Source organism: Eriocheir sinensis, chromosome 55 (assembly GCF_024679095.1).
Source record: "Eriocheir sinensis breed Jianghai 21 chromosome 55, ASM2467909v1, whole genome shotgun sequence".
Lineage (NCBI taxonomy): Eukaryota > Metazoa > Arthropoda > Malacostraca > Decapoda > Varunidae > Eriocheir > Eriocheir sinensis.
Window position 1 is genome coordinate 6274067 of NC_066563.1, and position 22472 is coordinate 6296538.

The 22472-nt window shown below is 40.2% G+C and overlaps 1 protein-coding gene across 1 annotated transcript in view; it reads right to left on the reverse strand.

Annotated features, from left to right (window-relative positions):
• Positions 1–3187: 3187 nt before the first annotated feature.
• Positions 3188–22472, reverse strand: part of LOC126983973 (neural cell adhesion molecule 1-like) — a 71393-nt gene continuing 52108 nt past the window's right edge. Inside the window, exons 2-11 of the mRNA XM_050837253.1 lie at positions 20743–20775; positions 19726–19879; positions 18045–18068; positions 11134–11276; positions 9647–9781; positions 8543–8695; positions 7988–8172; positions 7255–7377; positions 6889–7030; positions 3188–5448 (exon numbers count right to left, since the gene is read on the reverse strand). Of these exons, the coding sequence (XP_050693210.1) occupies positions 5237–5448; positions 6889–7030; positions 7255–7377; positions 7988–8172; positions 8543–8695; positions 9647–9781; positions 11134–11276; positions 18045–18068; positions 19726–19879; positions 20743–20775 (1304 nt within the window). The 3' untranslated portion in view covers positions 3188–5236. The remainder of the gene's footprint in view (positions 5449–6888; positions 7031–7254; positions 7378–7987; positions 8173–8542; positions 8696–9646; positions 9782–11133; positions 11277–18044; positions 18069–19725; positions 19880–20742; positions 20776–22472) is intronic.

Below are 22472 nucleotides of genomic sequence, written 5' to 3' on the forward strand. Positions count from 1 at the left end.
CTTCAACTCACCTTCCTCTTCCCCTCCTTTCTCCTCCCTCACCCCCCGCCTCACGTCTCTCTAACAACCCTTCTACTTACTCCTTAGATACATAGTTCTCCCAATCCCCCATTCAGTCCTCCGGCACCAGTAACGACCCTTGGACTAGCTCGCCGGGTCAAGGGCTCGACTCACAGGTGAAGCACAAGGGTACGGCAAGCAAAGCACTCGCTACATTTTCGAATCATTTTATTGGTTCAGCGGAGAGCTAAACTTTATATACACCGAGGGACGACAGGGGGCGCTGGGCACTGACTGACTGACCAGGGGCGCCACCACGACACACAGTCAGCGCGCCTCATGGCCTGGCAGCTCTATGAACACACTGGGAAAACAGGAACTAGACATAAATGAGAACTGGCTAGGCGTAGTTCACTTTAGTAATGCAGGAATACAGAAAATATCAATGCCCAATCAAAATCATACGGGAAACGCCATATAAAACAATCTCGCATCAAACTAGATAATGATTTTGTGTGCTTTATCATGCCAATATATATAAAACTGAAAGCAGACAAGTTTAAATGTTTTCTGTTTCTCAATAGTGTCACTCAAAACTTTTACTTATTCCTTTCATCTCCCTCATATCAGCACACACACACACACACACACAGGGTAGGCACACAGGTACAGCATCATCCTCATTAGCAAGAATAGCATTTTCTTCCCTCTCTTCATTCCTATTCCCCTCCGGCAAACCACTGTATTATACCTTGGATACAAACAATGCCTTGCGCGTTACATATCCTTATAGTTATAGGTCTTTGAATAGTTCTACACTGGTAACATTTTTTTTTTTTTTTTTTTTTACATCAGGACACGGCTCAAGGGCAATAAAAAGAGTATATAAAAATGAGCCCGCTACTCGCCGCTCCTATAAAAGATAAAAGTAAAGAGTAACCAAAAGAGAGGTCAATTTCGGGTGGAGAGTCTTATATGCACTAGTGAACATGGGAGACTCCACTCATACACTAAGTACAATTTAAGATTAAAGTAACAAGTTCCAAATCACTCAATGCTTCTTTTCACATTTTTTGAGCCAATATACTAAAAATGGATTATTATTATGGCGCACACAGCTACAATATCCCCTTCACCCAGATAATCAAACCACTGTAAAGGTTAACCATCCCTATCTTGTTACGCCCCTTGCCCATTATAATGCAATGTATAGACCGACCTTCTCCCCCTCACCCCCAACACACACACTCTTCAGCCTCGGAAAATGGACTTCAAAAAACAGGAAACATGTAAATCCACTCATAAACATTAGTGGGTTGCTCCCTGACACCTTCCTTTGATATCCAGTCACATGAAATCAAGCAAGCTCCTGCCCATCTCCAACACTCACACATCACTGTACCATGCAGGGAGGGGAATGACAGAACCACAAATTAGAAGCATGGAAGTCTGCAGAGAAAATCATGGGAGTGATATCACTGATTGACAGAGGGTGCTTCAAGGTTATCAGAGAGACATGCATTTAAGTTAGCAAGTCATCACATTTTGTCACCCCTTCATTGTTTGTAAGCAAGTAAATGATGGTTATTGGATAGGAGCAGTGAGTTGTGGGCCTTTTTTTCACATTTGTTTCCTTTTTTTTATGCCCTTGAACTGACTCCTCTGCTGTAAAAAAATGAAAAAAAGAAAAAAAAGAAACACATTGAAGTTTGAAATCAGGAAAACCATCACATCTACCACTCTACCATGGCTTAGTGGAGGATAAATAAGGTTATTGGAGAGAGACAAGCACTCAAGTTAGAAAATAAGAAAACCATTACATCTCTCACCCCCTCACTGCTTAGGGGCATAAAAAAAGGAAACAAATGTGAAAAATAGGCCCACTACTCACTGCTCCTATCCAATAACCTTCATTTCGGCCACCTCTTTGGATTCTTTTTAGGAGCAGCGAGTAGCGGGCTTTTTTTTTTTTTTTTTTTTTTTTTTTTTTTTTTTCCTTGTTTGTGCTGTGTAAAAAAAAATAAAAAAAAAAAAAAAATTACAGAGTCATGTGATATAAACTAATAAAGAGCTCACATCTATCATAAGGACGTGAGGTCAAAGAGGGAATGTCAGAATTAGCGTCAAGTGGCGGCCAAGTGGTCAGTCGCTCCCCCCCACACTCACACTCCTCTGCCTGCTGTTGAGAGCACTTTAAAAGTACACTAATATTACAACACAAATTGAGGAGAAATTAAATAAATGTCTAACTTGGTCTTTGACTCCAGGGGGTTAGGAAATGGTTCTGTTTTGTTTTCTTTGGATGATGCACTGCTCTTCCCTTCCATGAGGCAGTGAGGGAATGTTCATGGACTCACACACATCATTCCACTCAAGTATTCAGATTCACACATATCATTCCAGGGGGTTAACCCAGTAGCTTCAGGGATCATGTATCTTAAAGGCTCCTCTAAGCGATTAATGAGGAAAAATCATCACTCACGCAAATCAGTATATGATATACATCAACTCATTTGTGATCAGTTTATGCATCCTCTATTTTTTGGGGGTTTATGTCAACCCAAAAATTTCGTCGGTCACTGGTACGCGGTAAAGCCACAAATTTGGCCCGTTTCTGCTACTGGGTTAGTATATGGATATTTTTTTTCTGCGATGAGGAAATGTTCAAGGGCACACACACACACACACACACACACACACACACTCAAACAGACACGCACCATTCCAGTCATCACTCAAATCTGCCCCACAAAATTACTCTGGAAAGTTTAACTGTGCTACAAAAAAGAAAAAAAAAGGCATCAAAAGAAAGGTAAGCACTTATATTCTTTGTCTCGGCAGTATGTAGTTCATTTCTGTACCTCAGTTTCATTTGCCAAAGTAATTTTCTTGATGATTCAAATACTTGACAGAATGGTGTGTAAAACTTTCCTAAAATACCATATGGATAATCACACACACACACACACACACACTACATAGCCACAATAATTTTCCTCCTAGATATGCAAAATATAATAAAAATCTGCAGAATTGGAAATTGTTCGAGCCCTGGGAGCCCCGAGTGAGCAGCGGTTACAACATAAGACCCAGTCACATCCATATAATTTAAGATATACACCACAGAAAAGTCTTCGGCCTTAGCTATTATGTACAGCAAACAATAGTAGTAGTATATAGGTACTGCATACAGGCGTACAGCCACTCGGTGCAGTTATGCGGCAGAGGCTGAGAATGTTGGAATACCGTGTACAGACTTTAGAATACATACCTCACACACAAGTACAAATGAGGAAGGAAGTTGTGGCTTATCCATCTTACATATACGTTTCATAATTTCCTAACAGTAAGTGCTTGAAATTGTTCCCATATTTCTTATTTACATGTGAGTAAATAGATGCAGAGAACGTCCTATGCTTATGTAATGACCACACAGATGCAAAGAGGTGCCTCAAACCCTCTGCGACAATCTGACATCTCTTTATCCCAGAAGATTTTTGTTCGTTCCCTGCACCCGGCTCATCACTACACTTAAAACTGATAAAATGTAAAGAAAACAATACATGCTTCTTTTCAAAACTTCACCACATTAAAAAGTAGATTCAGTAACCAAAGTAAAAGGGTAATAAAGCTGAGTATCACAAACTTAGTCTCCATAATGACAAGCACAGGATAAGCTTCACAAATTTAGTGACCACAGTGATATAAACGTTAATATTCCAAACTCCCAGCCACTCCTCTGTTACACTCCTTCCGCTCCCTCTGTTTGGGTCAAGCCGGATCGAGTCTGGAGGCGCACCTACAAACACATCACATTTTGGCTTTGCTTGAGGCTATACTTCATACTCTGGGCACACTTGCAAGCTTAAAAAGGAAAGGAAAATAGATTTGGCTCGAGGAACAAATAATCCTGGACAAGAAGTAAACTGCATTTGGTTGTGGCAGGGAGACGTACAACTCCGACACCCACCACCAGGAAGGGAAAACAGCGTTGGTTCTTCCTTAGTAAGCACAACATCTCACTAACGTGGTATACAAGATTATATCATTAAGTTCACTGACCCAGCAATCTCGCCCTCAACACACCTGATGCAGTGAAAAAAAGAAGAAGAAAAAACAGTAGCATTGTGACTCAAATGTTACAAAATTATTAACATTGGCTATCTCATATATCTTTGGTTATCATTAGACTTTTTGTTCAGTATCTTTACATCTCTGATAGGCAAAAAGACTTCCTGCATTTTCTGTTGCATTGTGAAGCCTTCGGTCAGCGTGCCTCCTGACCTAGAGTCTACCCAGGTATCGGATCATCACATCGTCCGGCAGTCTTCAGGGTGTGGAGCTCAACTAACGAGGGTCAACTAATACAGACGCGGCTGTGGCTGTAAAACACTGCTAACGTTATGTACACGAATACCACCTGATATCACTAGCAAGACAGAGAGAACAAGTCATTAATACTGAGACGCTGATCCAAAATAATTACATTAAGGGAACACAAACTTTCATATCCTAATTTGTCCTCAGTAAGGTCTCCCATTGCAAAGTTGTTGCCTCAGTAATTCTTCCAATAGCATCTAATATGGAATGTTAGTGAGAACTTGACCGTTTAGGGCAATGGCACCAGAGTTAACAAGACCATAAGGTGGCCTTGAAAATATCAGGTGATATAGGAACTCCTTAGAAACTATAAATCAATTTACTTCCATAAAGAATTTTCCTAAATGGAAAAGTCCTTCTCTAGTATATATTATAACATAATAGCACACATGTGTACTGAAATTTACATATGCTAAACAATTGTTTTTAGAATCCAGCACCTGGAAACTAAGCATCACATAGTGAGCCTTCGTGGCCCAGCTGTGCTGGCCGCTGCTAACCTGATGACAAGGCTGCACCGAGGACACAGTGACGGAGACTGAACGTCCTCCCGTCATGAAGGCAAGCAACAAATGAAGATCCTAAACTCATTCATCTGCCTTCAAATTTTAGAGAAATTGCACCACATTGCATCAAGATCTAATGGATTTTGTTGTGAAGAAATTATGCCACTTACTCTTTTAATGTTCCAAGTTCAAGAAAATCATACAAACCTACTTAGAATTTTATCTCAGTTCCCCAAAGAATCTGAACAAGAAAAAAATAAATTATGCTTTCAATCTGTTAAGTGGTAGACTGAAGAGCTTTTCCATCATGAGCTAAGGAGAGTGAGCTACAAAGGTGCTTCCTCCAGTGTTCACAAGAGGCTGGCAGAGATGAGGAGGAAGAGGAGGAGAGCAACACAGGAGGAGATGCTGAAGGAGGCGGAGGTGCTGGCAGATGAAATTATTTTATCCGTTCTGTTGGAGATCTCGACGGAATACTCTGAATATCCAGCAGCGTTCTGAGCAGCTGCCCGCATCACATAGGGGGTGTCATTCTTGAGGTTCCTGAGGACATAGCTGCTGCCTGTGAGGGGGACAAGAGGGGTGATCAGGGACTGTTGTTCATTTCACTAACTTTCACTCTCTGCTCAGTACTACCGCCTTGCTTTTGAGAGTATAAAATGTCACACTCCTTGGTCTACAGCTAAGGCAGGGAGTGTTGCTAAAAAAACATTGGTAGGCCTTGTAGTTTCCAGATATTAACAGAAAACTAAGAACATTATGTAGATACATACATGCATGAGTGGGGTTGCAAAATTCTCAGGAATTTTGAACTGGAAAACTTTCCATGGGAATTTTGGGAATTTTGTGGAATTTTGTGGAATTTTCAGAAACTTTGAGAAGAAAAATTTACAAGTTTGCCTATGGTGCCTTAAGGCTTTTTTTGTGTGCCTCAGGTTATTGTTGCCTCTTTAAGACTTCAGTTGTATGGGTCTGTTAGTGAATATCCCTTAGCACAGCGGTGGCACAGGCAGGATTGTTTAAGTGACACCTATTGAGGCACATGATGCCCTCCAGTTAACCTAACCTAACAAAACTCCAAACAGTTGTTATAAGTCTTGACTCGGAAAGTTCGTATAAGCTGCCGTACTAACGAGATTTTCTATTAAAAAAGTGAGGTCATTCTTTGTTGAATTATACTGTAAGGTGCTGGCTATAATGTGTTTGAAGATACCCTAAACTTAACCGAACCTAACCTAACAAAACCCCAAACATTTACTATAGGTCTTGACTCAACAATTCATATATACGTCCTTACTAATGAGACTTTCTATATAACAGAGTGAGGTCACACTTTTTTGATTTATACCATAAGTTGTTGACTATTATGTGTTTGAAGATACCCTAAACTTAACCTAACATAACCTAGAATAACCCCAAACAGTTGCTATAGCTAGGTCTTGACTCAGGAAATTCATATTTGCTTCCTTACTAATGAGACTTTCTTTACAACAAAGTGAGGTCATTCTTTATTGATTAATACAATAAACTTTCCCACCTTTTGCAACCCTATGCATGAGTCTCACCGTTTGCTGCCATCCTGTGTGTTGGTGTAATATTCTTGGATTTCCAATAATATCTGGAACACTACGATGCCTACATTGGCTACATTGCCATCCCTACCTTTAAGTGATTTCTCTACATATCTATCAAGTTATATAGGATTTTATTCATGCATCAATACCTGTATATAACAGGCACCTCTTTTAGGGTATGGGGCTAGTAAAAAAAAAAAAAAAAAGCTTTTGTTTTCTAGCAATATTGTAGCCCAGAAGGGAGGATGGACAGCTGGGTGGGCTGCATGCTGCCTGCCCTGGACTGGGATTGAAACTTGGATACATAATTAAACCTATATTTCTTTTTAAAACAGTGCTTATGTCTCCCTACTCTTGATCCTTCATTTCTTCTTTACTTCCTTGTTCTTAAGCCTTCATCAATCCCTGTTAACAGCTTTGTGACAAACCTTTCTTGAATTCAGCAGTTTGGGCGCGGGTCCAGTCCTCGCCCACCTCCTTGAATTGCACCTTGTACCCCACGATGGGCATGTCTGGGTGGTTCTTGGCATCAAGGTCAAGGTGCAGGGTGTCCACTCCTTTGTCTACCACCTGTGTGCAAGGATAACTTATTGAGAGGGTCATAATAATAATTTACATCCATTACCCAATCCCAGACTTGGAACATAACCTCCCTCTAGTAGGCTACACAGGTAAGCTACAGACAATTTTTTCAGTAAGTGTAAAAATGAATGAGTCTTCTGTATATTTGAGGATATCTTAAGGAATTGCGATGTGGAACAGATCCAGATTTTCCAACGTCCTGCCTTCCTCACCTCGGCGGTGGGCACAGCGGGCTTGGCACCCTCCTGCAGGATGATCACGCGCACCAGTCTGCCCAGCTTGTTCTGCGCCTCACACAGGTAGTCTCCAAACATGTCCTCGTCCTCCACTGTCAGCTGAGGGAGGAGGAAGGAACAGTGAGCAGAGATGCCTTCAGTGTCAGTACCTTAATTATATTATCATATTCAAGTTCTTCACCATCAGCTGAAGGACAAGGTAAAAAGGAATGAAAGAAGTGAGATTAACAATTAAGATTAACAAAACAGACAGAGACTAAAGGTAGACTAGGCTAATCACACTGACGTGATCTTCTTGATGTAAATAAAACCCACACTGGCAAACGATAGAGGTTTTGGTATAAAACAGAGACTAAGAGGATGGATGCTACAAGTTACAACTATGCATGTCCTCAGTGCTTATCTCCATCCCATTGGCCCTTCAGCCTGTGGTGGGTGAAAACCCATTACCCCGAGGCACAGGGACAGTGCAATATCTGGGTTAACACAGTTTACCTTCCCCAGGTGTCCCCAACTACTCATTTATCAACCAGTCCGAACAGGAAGATCAACAGCTGGGTGAGCTGCATGCCAACTGCTCAAGCCAGGATTTGAACCCGGGCCCACGGATTTCTAGCTAAATATTTTTGTTCCTCATATCCACATTTTTATGGAGCCCCTCATCTCCGAGATAAACAAAATCCTTCATTCCGCCTGCCCTGGGCCTCACCTGCAGGATGCTGGTGTTGTTGTTGTTGAAAATCTGGATGATGTTGGAAGGCTGCATCACCTCCTCGTCCTTGGTCCAGGTAAAGTTGGCTTCGGGCTCGGCCTGAACTTCACAGGTGAGGTTCACTTTGCCAGACAGGAAGCTGTAGGCCATGGTCTTGTCATCATTGTTCCAAAGTGGCTTGTCTGTAATCAGCAAGACAGAGATCAATACGTCGCCATGAAGACTGTTTTTGTTATACTCAGGAATAAAGTTCATCAAATACAGCTGTAAATTAAGAAAGGTCACTATAGTCACTCATTATCATATTATAAGCACTATATGAGGACACTGCCCATTGACTTTCTTTATTACTATTGTGCAGCACTTCATGATGCAGTTCCTCATAAAAAGGCCAAGTTTAGGTAGAGTACTTCCAGTCACAACAGTTTGATGATATTAAAGGTGGATAAAGTAGGCAATATAGGTATGCAATGGAAAATTAATCCAAAGGTTGATTTGTCCCAGCTGACTGTATGACAGCAACACAAGGGTAGCTGCATGCAAGCCACTCACGGTGAACTTTGACGGTAATGTTAAAGTCCTTCATCTCTGTGATGCGCGTGGACACCTGGACCCCTTTGCACACGTACTGCCCAGCGTCCTCCAGGGTGACATTGCCCACTATGAGGCTATTGGGACTGTCAGCGGGCTTTGAGTACTTGTCCCCTGCAAGGAAATGTACCATTAGAAATGAATGGAACAAGAGAGTGAAAGAACCAAAAAATTGTGAAAAGGGCATTCTTTGAAGGATAAATGAAAACATTCCTTGAGGTATCAACTGGCATTTTATGTACACATTGTAAAGGATTTGAGTAAGTCCTGTAACACTTAAATAATAATGGTATTTACATATGTAAAAGCAAACTTCCTCCCACATCTTGGATATGTTCTGTGCGACTGGGTTGTGGTCCTCAAAAAATGATCGTAAAGTGATTGGTTGACAGATCCCCAAATTAAATTAAGAGCCTATTTTTGCAATTAGTAAAACAAAATTATTAAGCCATGTCCTTCACTCTCTGTCCTTGGTGATGATTTAGATGTTCAGCTTGACTGGTGACTTACGACTTTTCCTTATCTTTTTGCAGCAGGCTCTGGTAGACTCACCTCCACTGAGCTTAGATGCCATTAGTACTGGCACAGTATAATAAAACTCAGACCAACACAAATACATTGTGAATAGTGAAGCATATGAATTATATATGGATACATTTATTATTATTAATACTATTATTATTATTGTTATTATTATTATTATTATTATTATTATTATTATTATTATTATTATTATTATTATTATTATTATCATTATTATTATCATTATTATTAGTAGTAGTATAGTAACTCCCTAAAAATGAAGGATCCATGTAAAACTCAACTCCTTAAACACTGCTTGAAAAATAGTGTAGAAATTTTTTTGATCTTTACACACTAATATATAATGTTAGATATTACAGAAACCTATTTTACTGAAATTATCAGTAAGATATATTACTACTTTCAACAGACAGTATACACATTAGGTACCCACTCAGGATCATTGTGATCTAAATCAACAAGTCAGTAGCTATCAACACTCTACCTACACTGCAACTCTTTCATTCCTCTCCAGTGACTCACCATAACTGATCTTTTTCCCCTCAAATGTCCAGGAAACAGTGGGCACCGGGTCGCCAGTGACGTCACACAGCAGCCTGGAGTCAAAGCCTTCCTCCAGGTACTGGGTGCGGGGCGTGTCAAGGAAGTCAATTTCCTCTGTAAATCAACAAACATATAAACACTGTGGCCTCCAGGATAGCTGCAAAGGACAGGCCACTCATCCAAAGCAGACTGCAGCTGTCTTCATTAAATAGTAACTTAATAAATACCTAATAAAAAGTAGTAGTAGTAATAGTGGCAGTAGTAGTAGTAATAGTAATAGTAGTAATAGTAATAGTAGCAGCAGCAGTAGTAGTAGTAGTAGTAGTAGTAGTAGTAGTAGTAGTAGTAGTAGTAGTAGTAGTAGTAATAGTAGCAGTAGTAGTAGTAGTAGTAGTAGTAGTAGTAATAGTATCAGTAGCAGTCACTAGACCTCTAAATGTTTGTGTATATAGTAAGCAACATTGAAGTTTGTTACACTAAGTTTCCAACAGCTATCTGGAGCATACGTAACAAATATTGCATGAACACAAAATATCACTATTTTGTTTAACAGCATAAATACTAGTCTTGGGAAATCTCCCGCCACATTTATCACCAGCGGCCTGTTAGCAGATGTCTATCAAGGTTTCCACCAGACTGCCTCCAACTTTCCAATGCCTACGAAACAGAATGTGTTAGTGGTACAGGCAGCGTTACCCCGGAAGTGATGCGGTAAACTCTACGGACACGGTCAGCCGCGTTTACATTACTCTGCGGCTCCCGCGATGGACATTATTATTATTATTATTATTATTATTATTATTATTATTATTATTATTATTATTATTATTATTATTATTGTCGTTATTATTATTATCATCATTATTGTTACTATTGTTATCCTTATCATTATTATTATTATTATTATTATTATTATTATTATTATTATTATTATTATTATTATTATTATTATTATTATTATTATTATTATTATTGTCACTATTATTATTATCATTATCATTCAACACGGATCAGTAGTCTGAAGAGCAAACCTTTAACCCCAACACATCTAAGACAGATAATTAAGGATAAAGGGAATTAAGAAAAAGATACATAATACAAATAAATTAGGTCTAGCAAACAGAAGATTAAGCAACAGATAAACAGCATGAGAAACTTATGTGACATTCAGTTAGATTTATATTACTATAAAAGATCAGTACAACCAGAACATTGATTACTTACATCACCACTGCAATAAATAAAATTCACTTTTGATTTCAATGTCTTTTGCCCATCTCATACCTTCACAGCTGCATCATAATACTATAATAATGGAATAATATACAACTTACCTGCATAATACCAACGAGCTCACACAGAGGGATATTTATGCTAGTGAAGTGTTGCCACGCCGAGCACGGACGTCACAACTACAACACAAGAACATCGCAAACTTGCACAGCCTGCCAAGTTTGTTTACTCACTGTCAACAAAGAGTTCGAAGGACTTGGACACCTCCTTGCCGTCCACGTTCGCCGAGCAGGTGTAGGTGCCGCGGTCCTGCCTCAGAATGTTCTCAAACACAAGTTCAACACCCTTGTGATCCCCTCCCTCCTCAACGTGAACCCTGGAAGGGGGGAGAGGCAGCGTCAGGTCATGCGTTAGAGGAAAATGAAGAGATAAACCTAGCTGAGGACACAAGTTTCTTATATTGCCTTTCTCTCGAGGATCAATCTACGGTAGTGGCAAATAAAGTATATAAGTAAGGAAAACTATCACAAACGGAAAACAAAATGAATTATGCTAAATTTTGCTGATAAAAGGGGAAAGTGTTATCTAGGCTACTACTGTCATACATTTAAGTTTCCCCTCTATCGCATCCAAATACGCAGGGAATTCAACTCTAAGCCTTTGCTGCTAGATATGCTTGTGGAATGTCCAGGGGCATATAGAGACGATTCAACCACGCACAGGGCCCAGGGCAGTATCGTTATAATGACCCTTAGTATGACTGTAATAGTTCAAAGGGTGAGCGCCCTCTGACACGCACGGAGCAACATAACCACCTCGCTTGCACTGCCCTCAGACGGTCCCGCGTATATAGGAAGTAAATGATAGCCAAACAGAAATATCCCTTTACGTATCAAATCCTTCCATCCGTCAGATAGACAGCGCGCCGTACAACTGGAATTGATCCGTAGTAAAGGTGCGTTTATCCGCGCCGCCACTTAATTTAAAGTTACTGTTGCTGGCGGCCTCTGATCTTTCCACCTCGGTGAGTATTGGATTCCATTAGGGTCGCGGCGGTAATCACGGTACAAAGCGAGACCATCATCGACCTTTCGTTGTGGCCTAAGATTCACTTATCATTCAATTTAATAGTGTCCGAGCAATCTCTCATCGCTTGACCGTAGTAAATACTTTAATAGCCTTTTCTTTGCATTCCATACGGCTCGGCCAACACCTCTGCTAGGGTTTAAGAATCCCCTAACATCTTATATAATGTAGTCACGCAATATTTCAATGTTTGATTATAGTGCATTCTAGAGTCGTAGTATTTTCATTGTTTAAGGTAATACGTATTTGAACAATCTACCGACACCTTTTAAATAATCATTTTACTCGATTCCTTAAGTTACGGACAATAAAAAAAAAATGAGCAACGACAACAATTGATTAGGAATGTGTAAAACCGTGTAACAGACCGAGTAACACTAGACACTACACAGTAATCATAATCGTCGCCTGGAACGCAGAAGCTAAAACTATCAACTCCAGGAACACACACACACACACACACGCACACAGAGGGCAGCACCGGCGCTCACCATCGCTCGAGTCCCTGCATCACTACCTCTGTAAAGGGACTCACACCCACACCACTACACTCCCGCCCAGTAGCGCCACTCATGCCGTGCCAGCCACCAGCACCACCACCACAACCACCAGCAGGCGCGTCCACAGGCAAGCATCAGCAACAGGCGCAGGCAAACGGACGCTCACGAGCCGAAAATCACGAGTAAACAAATAAAAATATGTACACAAATCATAAAAAGAGGATTAAAGTATTTGTTAGCGAAGTTGTATTTAAAATTATGACTAAACAAAAATATGTACACAAAAAAATATAGAAAAAATGGATTAAAGCATTTGTTGGCGAAAATTATACTTAAAATCTATACTTCAAAAAGGACGTGGAGACTTGCAAGAGTAAAATAACATACTTGTAACTGCTTGCTTGACATTCCTTAGTAAAAAAAAAAAAATAATAAATCACTATAAGTGGTTAGTAATATACGGGTACTTACGGTCTCACAAATACTTATAAATAATACTATGGTCCAGTTTCACAGTGCAACCCAATGACTAAATAAATACCCAAATAAAACAAGTCCACAAGTATGTTTAGGTTTTCTACATCGCACCTACGACTACAAAATATTCTTATACAGTATTCTCAAGCCTGATAGCATCTCTGTAGCCACCAAATACCATACATTAGTCTCTGTAGTCTGGTGCCTTCCGGAAAAGGAAACAAACTTGGTGAAATATTTGTTCAGGACACTTGGGAAGCCATTGGACTGTGAAATTGGATCTGTGTGTGTGTTAGGACAGTGACTATTACTACGGAGCAAAATAAGAAATAAGAGAAAATTGATAGGATACAACATTCACAGTCCAAAACGTAATGACGATAGACGCAATACATGGACACTAGAAGAGCTACGGAGTTTAATGATTAGAGCAGAACCATGAATGTGCAGTACAGGAACATAGATGAAGGAAATAGGAGTAAGAACGTGACAGGAATCAGAAGAACTAAATATCACATCGCAGCACACGGACTCAGGATAAAAAAAAAACGAATAGGCGAGTGAAAATTGAAGCCATTGAAAAATATATCGATTTTCTTCAAAGTTTTTATTTTCCTGTGTGTGTGTGTGTGTGTGTGTGTGTGTGTGTGTGTGTGTGTGTGTGTGTGTGTATCGTCCCTCATGTAATTAGGACGGAATAATTAATCTATGCAAATTCGGTGAACATGTAAAATACGGATTCTAATTGTATAAAAACCGCACGGCTACCGACTTTAATATCAGACTTAATTTGTTCCCTAATTAGTATGACCACGAAAAAGAAGGAATATTACCTACATACAATGAAAGGCACAATAAATAAGAAATAATTATGAAAAACATCTCTCATAAACTCGACTGCGACCTAAATGAAACGTTATATGGAAAAAATAATAAGTTAGTATAGATTTTCTTCATAAACAGAGAGAGAGAGAGAGAGAGAGAGAGAGAGAGAGAGAGAGAGAGAGAGAGAGAGAAAATAAGATAAAAAGAAGAAGAAAGGGAGTTAAAAGAGGAGGCGAAGGAGCAAAACAACAACAGTGAAGAAGAAAAAAAGTTGCTCCGAAAAATCAAAGAAAGAAAAAAAACGGGAACTAATCAGAGGTGTCAAAAGGTGAGATGGAAGGCGTTGGATCAAGTCAACAGAGAAGAAAAAGATAAGAGAAACGTGAATCCTCAAAGTTCACAGGAAACCAATTTTTTTTTACAACAAAGAAGGCAGCTCAAGGGCACAGAAAAAAAAAACAATAAAAAAAGCCCGCTAATCGCTGCTCCCATAAAAGAACCAGAAGAGGTGGCCAAAAGCAAGGTCAAATTCGGGAGGAGAGGTGTCCTGATACCCTCCTCTTAAAAGAGTTGAAGTCGTAGGCAGGAGGAAATACAGATGAATAACTCTATCAATGAAAAAAAAGCATCAACGAAAGAGAACCAGTAAACCTTAAAATCTCTAGCCTACATCTGCCTTCCTTCTTCATTCGTCTATATATACATTTTTTCCTATGGTCAAACTCCGTAAGAAAATAACCAATATAAAAAAAAAAAATAGTCACCGAAAGACAACCAGTTAACATGGAAACTCTAGCTAACATTTGCCGTCCTTCTTCATCCAATTACACGTATTTTATTCCTTGGGTCAATCGCTTGTTGTCAGTCTCGCAAATCACTAACTCACTGTCCATCAGCAAGCGTCTAAAGTTACCCTGTTGTTGTCGCTGTCAGGTCCACGCGTCCCGTCTTCTTGATTGGCTTACGAGTGAGTGGGAAAGAAAGTCTGGGATTTGCTGGTGGGTGAGTGGGCAAGAGGGTCTGGTCATGATTGGCTGATAAGTGGGTGGGAAAGAAAGTCTGACCCTATTGGTTGAGCAGTAAGAGGGAGAGTCTGGTCAATAACAAGACGTCGCTTCACCATAACATCTCACGCCGTCCCAGAGCCATAGCGTAGGAAAGATTCGCCAGCTTCATCACAGGCACAATGCTGTTACCAAAAGAGGCTGAGGTCCGTATCATCCAACTCTTAGAAGTCTTAGTCCATCTATTTCAAAAGGTCTCGAAGAAAATATTGTCGGGGTTTTGGAGGGTGGTTTCCTGAGCCTGGCGGTAGTTATGCAAGGCTTCCGCGCTGTGAACGAGGAAACAAACACTCATGACTCTCAAGCCATGAACGATTGATAATACAAGTGTCAAGCTCAAACTGATCCTGATACAATATTGTTATTATCTGCTCTAGGTACTTTTTCGAGATCCTGATGATATCCAGAGTCACCAAAACACTATTGAGTCAGTATGAAATTGAGTTTTAAGCGGCTCTTTTAGTAGCAATACGGCGCCTGCGATGAAACTGGCCAAACTCTTCTGACTCTGCCTCGTCAACTTCCCGGGTAAACACAGTGAATAGTCGTACATGCACACACATTACCGTACATCCACATTCAGACACCATCGTGCACCCTGGCAGTCTCTTGTACATCCAGACAACAAGACGCACAGGCAAACATGCGGAAAGAATAGGAAGAACGTCTTATCAGTTACGTGTTCAAGGTTTTCTGGGCCTGAAACCTCAATAACTTTCATCCAACGGCGTATTGTGTTCATAGTCCAAGAAAATAACGAATATAAAAGTTATTTCCACACAAAATTTCTTGGGGACTAATGAAGGAGGAGGAGGAGGAGGAGGAGGAGAAGAGGGCAGAAGAAAAAGAGATAAGATGATAGGAAGTGAAAGAAATGGAGAGAAATGAAGAATATGAAAAGGAAGTCAATAAGGACGGAAAATATGGAGGAGGAGAAAATATATCAAAATGAATGGGGACAGAAAGGAAAGAAAGGAGGAAAAGAGGATGCAAGGAAGGGCGCGAGGTCTTAACACACACACACACACACACACACACACACACACACACACACTCACACACACCAAGCAAGCAAGCAAGCGCATAGATTATGACCACAAATTACCGAGTCAGTTTCTTCATCACGTAACGAAAATCTATAAAAAGTTATCCGCATCGTCATCTCCTACACATGAAAAAAAAAAAAAAAAAAACATGACTCGCGAAATACCATGTTGCCGCCCGCCGACTGATGCTGCTTCGAAACGTGACTCGACGTGACTTGACGTGACCTAAAGCTTCAGATACGGATAAGAACACGTTGGTCTTTTACGTCATTCTCTTTACGTCACAAACATTCGCAACTAAACACCTTGTCATAAATATAGATTACACTAAACCACTACGAGTATTCATGTTTATTATACGTGACTAAATATTACTGACAATACAATCTTCAAAAGAATGATCACCATGAAATAAATGTAAATATTAGTCCAAAAAAGTAGGTCACTAGGCACTGCTATCATATACTCTTTCTACGTGTCCATTACAGCGCTATCTAACTCTCTGTGCTCCCTCCGGCGACTATAAACACAACTACAATATCTGCCACACGTTTCGCTACCACGGTGCGTTCCTACCACACCAACTAAAGGCTGCTGAGGTTAACTTGAGGACGCCATTCCCCTACCATGTTTGTTGAAGCCGGGACGGAGCTTCGGAGGAGGGGGATGGAGCCCAGTGCGAGAGTTATGTTCTTAAAAGTCTTGAGCTCCATCCCTCAACTCGAATATCATTGCATAGCTTATCTATCCCGTCTATACTTTCCACTCTCTCCAGAACCTTCATTGTCACGTACCTGTAGTAACACAACATTCCTTTTCATGTAACTTATCCATCACAGTTTCAAAAGTATGATGCAGAACTTGGTGGTCTTAGCTACCTAGTGATTAGTGAGTCTCCCCCCGTCTGAGGCATTTTGATACATAAAACTATATAAACAAATAGTCATCTAAGCCACATTCTGCCTCTCAAAGTATATGATTGGTAAGTGTCTAAGGGATATCATTCTATTGATTGGTATCTTCTAATCAATCTAATGGCTTGGTGGATAAGTTTCTCATCCTTCTTTTCCTTTTTGCTGAGTGTTAATTATATCGTTCTAGTTAAGCTAAGTATCATTCTACCTCCAGAAGCATGTGAGTGGTATGAGGAAGAACACTCCTCTGATTAGATGCTACAATTATAAGGGAACAGGGAGGGAGGGACATATCCATCAGTTTAATCTCAGCAGCTTGTGCCAACCACTCGCAGGCAGCTACGCGTGACTATGAACTAACTACGACTAGAACTTATCACGGACTACGGTATTGTAAAAAGGAAGCTTGTAGTAAAGTGCTGGACTAAACATAAGGGTAATGGAAACAAAGTGTGATGCCAGGCGGTGTTCAATGCGACAAGAACTTTTATATATCTCTGCTCGGCGGACAGACACACAACAGCTCCACAAACCTTACGATGCACAAAAGCCATGAAGAGAACTCTCGCTATGTTCATTCAGTACATACTAACTCTCAAGTGTCTCTTTAATAGCGTTGTTGTTATTGTTGTTCTTAAGCAGCTTCCATGAGGCTCAAAAAACAACAGTAAATGGAGCACATGAAGCCACACAACTCCAGACAGACAAGAAGGCTGAAGGTGGAAACAGCCGCAGAAGATTTCGTGGCAGGTGGAAAACATAATCATCTTTTTAAATAGTACTTTGTGGATGTGAGATAAAAAGCCATATTGAGAGGTATAGTTAGGTGCTAGTGTTTTAGAGGCTGAATAACAACAAAGCCAACGGAACTATTAGTGTTGATTAACATGGAGAAATAAAGGTTTAATCGAATTACTTTCCACTTCAGCTTTACGAGCGGCACTAGAAGCAAAAAACGCGCTTTCTTCATCTAAAATGCTGAGGACAAAACCTTCAGGGAATGATCCACTGTTGATCCTCTGAACTATCCCCATCACCATCACAAGCCGCATTTAGAGTCAATATGTACATGCTGAGGCCAAAAAAAAGTCAAAACAATGTACATAGCTAGCAACCTTATTTTCTTCATCTATTATGAGTGAGTGCTACTTAATGAAAGGTAACGGAGGGGCGCGGTAAAGCTGAAGGGTACACTGCTTCATCTCTATACCTGATGCTCCCGCGCCACCCACCTTGGAAGTTCGGTATAGGGCACGCTGTAGAGGAGAAAGAACAAGAGAGTTTCGCCCAAGGTCAACCCAGGGAGGCATTACATTCACTAACTGAGGATTCGGCTGTTTGCACGTCCGGTTGTCACATGAATTTTGCGAACTGATAAAACAAGGTGACTTTTGACACTGCAAGAGATGACAAAAGAAGACTTAACATATTCCAGGCACAGCCACGTAATACGAAATCTTATTTAGCATTCAGTATTAAAGTAAAAACTCCCTGGAAAACTCTAAAATAATATATATCTACACCCGGAAGTGCATTACAGCGAAATCCTCTAAAATCTTACTAATACAGTGGAGGATTTTCATTCTGTAATAATTCACACACACACAAAAATAAGAGAAAAATGATAATGCTGCTGTTGGTAAAGGAGGAGGAAAACAGACATACCACACCACGCTGACAGAGGGGAATGGACAGCTGCTGGCAAGAGAGGGGAGAGGGACGAGGGAACACTGAGGGCAGGGGACATTGAGGAGCCGAGGACACAGGGCCGGCAGATTGGGGTAGGTGAGGCGGTGTATGGAAAACTGCAAGGACGTGTGACCAATGTTAAGTGTGTTTGTGCGGTTAACAGGCGCTTTTGGGGTGTGGCTGGGGGTGAGGGTGTGGTTGCCAGGGGCTTTAGTTGTGGTGAATTGAGGTGGTGACTGTTGAGGTGGTTTGTGATGTTGGTAGTGATTGTTAATGGTAGTGGTAGGAGTTAGTGGTGGTTCTAGTTAGTGGTGATTGCTGCACTGGTTGGTTGTGGTGCAAGTAAGAGTGGTAGCAGTGCTGGTGGTGGAGTTAGTGACTATAATTACAAGCCAAAAAAGGTAGTGCTGTTATCGGCTTTTGTGGTAGTGGTGGTTAGTGGTGGTGGTTGTGGTGGTGGTGGGTGCTTGATGCTTATACACACATTACTTATTTGGGTTGTTAATGACTCTATAGTGATTGTAATGCCTTGGGACTGTAAGCTAAGTAATTGTGGATACTGGGATTGCTGTTCTGTGGTGGTGGATACAGTTGTGATGAAGAAAGTGGTGTTAAGTATGATGGTCATGGTGCTTGTAATGGTAGTGGGGGTCGTGGTGGTGGTGATGGTTATGGTGGTAGTGTTTAAGTTGATGATGGTGGAGGGTGTGATGGTGTTGTCAAAAGCTGGTATGTGAGTGTTGTTTGTTTGGTGTGTGCTGTCAACATTGGTCATCACGCAGAGACACGAAAACAACATTGAACATAAATTCTATAGACTCTCTCTCTCTCTCTCTCTCTCTCTCTCTCTCTCTCTCTCTCTCTCTCTCTCTCTCTCTCTCTCTCTCTCTCTCTCTCTCTCTCTCTCTCTCTCATAAATCCACAAAATGATCATATAACTCAACAATACAGAACAAGTTTGATATATTGTCCCTTCATCAATTTACTTCCCTGCATCTCAGCTCACCAAGTCACTCCACATATCTCTTTATCTATTTCCTTTCCTCTTTCTCCGTCTAGTTTCCACCCACCTTGTTCTACCATATATCGCAACTTTCTGCTATCCTAACTCACCCAGTCCCTCTATTCCTCTTTCCTTTCATTTCCTACTCTCTATCTACACCTTGTAACCCATCATGTATACTCGTTTGCAACCCTTAGCTATGTGACCCGGCGTGACCTGACCTGCCCTGGTAGTCGGTGATCTGCTTCCCTTCAGGTCCTGTCCACATGATCCGCTGCACGTTGTCCGCCTCGCTCTTGCAGGAGAAGAAGAAGTTCGACCCCTGGAAGACCGAGCGTTGCGACACCGAGGGCAGGATCATCAGGTCCTCCTTGGCTGCGGAGAGAAGGTTCAAGGTCACGCACTTCGAGTTTATAGGCATCTAGGGAAAGTCTTTAAACTCCCGAGGTCAAGACTGAGGTTATAAAAAGGGTGGATCAAGGGTGCTTATTCAGATCTAAAGGGAAGTATTTAGAGCCAAAGGTAAGTTCAGATTAAGCGTGTCGAAGTCCAAATCAAGAGAGACTTATTTAAAGCTCATAGGTCAGATAAGGTCAAATAAAGGGCATTCAGAGAGTATCGGAAGGTCAGTGTAAAGGTTATCTACTTGCATGTCATTACGTTACAGTTGAAAGCTCCAGGATGTTACACTATGCAGCTGTCGTATGGGATTTAATCGTAACGCTAAGTGGTGCTTAAAACTGAGCTGGACGTAAAAGTGACGCAGTTTTTAATATTATGACATTGTAAAATACTGTGAATAATTTTAATGTTATTCCTACAACTATGTACGCGACGGCAGCAATAGAATACACAGAACATATAAAATAACAACGGTTGGAGAAGATATCTATAATGGGAGCATACGGTACAGCTGTGCGTGGCCTCGGAGCTCAAACCTTCACACTCCAGCCGTTCCTCACTCACAGCTGGACGGGGAAGTGTTCTTTTTTACAGCAAGGGGGCAATTCAGGGTCAAAAAATAGAAACATCAACAAAAAAGCCCGCTATACGCTGCTCCGAAAGAAGAAAAAAAAGAGAGGCCTTTTACTACAGACTTATATTAGAGAGGATATGTGATACGCAGTTAAGTAAAGACAAACCAGTAACAAACTACGCCCACATGATGGTAATAAAGCCGCCAAATATGCTTTACGGTAGCGAATACTCGGGTCACCGGAAACAAAACACATTCTTACAATTTTCCCGTGGTGAGTAGAACGAAAATCCATCTGAAGGGGTAGAAAAAAAGATGCAGAATGTTAGATACAGAATTTAAAGATGAAGAAAAAATGAGACGATAATTCAAAAGAGAGAAATAAGTATAATAAGTGAAATAATAATAATAATAATAATAATAATAATAATAATAATAATAATAATAATAATAATAATAATAATGAAGCTCAGGGTTAAAAAAAACAAGTAAAATGAGAGAAATAAGAATGGTTGGCTGAGAGCAATATTTTTCTCTCACTTCTCCACGCAGAATGCACTCCTCCCCTTCCCCTTCCTTCCCCTTCCCCCTTCATTCATTTCCCCTTCCTACTCCTCCCCGACTTCCTCCTCCCGTCACCACCACCTCCACCACCGCCACCACCACCACACGCCTTTCCACTGCAGTAAAAAAAAAGAAGTTAAAATTAATATGAGTGTGAGTGTGTGTGCGAGAGGGGAGGGAAGGGAGGAAGAGGGGGATATGCATGCTTTGTTTTGTACTTTTCTTTAATATTTGTGACGTGCTGTGACATAATGCGGCGTTTGTGAGGTGAACAAACGGCGAGAGCGATGACCCGGACTTAATGACAATAATATACGCTCTTAATCACACTCATTAATTAATTTCACCTCATTTTCTTTTATTTTCACACTTAGCTTTTTGTTGTTGTTGTTTTTGTTCTCCTGTCGGCATTTCATTTACGTCATCGAAGTTTTGGAATACTGTAGCTTGTGGAAAATAGGTAATGTTTTTTATCTTTTTTTCAGTAACCGCAGCTTCTCATTTTACTTCGTTTTCATGAATTTTTACGCTGAACTTTTTCTTCTTGTTCTCGTCTCGAAAAATTGGTAACGTTTTTTTTTTTTTTTTAAAGTAACCGCAGCTTCTTATTTTACTTCGTTTTCATGTATTTTTACGCTGAACTTTTTCTTCTTGTTCTCGTTTTTAAAAAAAAGTAATTTTTTTTTTAATTAAACGTAGTATCCTATTCCACTTCGTTTTCTTGTATTCTAACGCTTAACTTTTTCCCTCTTGTTCTCCTTTCTTAAAATAGGTAATTTTTTTTATTTTTTTTATTAAACGTAGCTTCCCATTTCATTTTTTTTGTATTTTCACATTTTACTATTTTCCTCTTATACTCTTTTCATTTTTCTTGAGTTTTCTTTGTTAAAAATATGATACGTCCTCCACTGTGCTTTTTCTTTTTTGCATTCCATATTATTCTCTTTCTTCTATTTACTCACAATCATTTTTTTTTCTACAACACTTCTCTTTTTTATTATTACGTTAAATATTATGATTTACTTGTTGATTCCATTCTTTTTTTCATAATTTTACTTCGTTTCTCCTTTTTCTCTCTGTATAATTATTTTTTTCCCTTCCTGGTATATCTCTGTTCTCCTTTCATGTCCGTCCTCAGAGTTTTCAGTGTTAAAAATACGTTGCGTTCTTTACTGTAAACATTTTTTCCCATACTGGACAACACTTTCTTTTTTATTATTTCTCACTCGCCTTTTTCTTCTCCTGACAGCACTTTCCTTCCTATATTTTCTCACTCTTGCCTTTTTCTCGCAGCAGAGGTCTCATTTCCTACCCTCTACTGTACTATTTCTTTCTTTAATATTAGACTTCATTTTCTATCCTGCTTTCCCACTCTCATCTCTTTCTCTCGACAACACATTCTCCTTCCTATATTTTCTCACTCTCGCC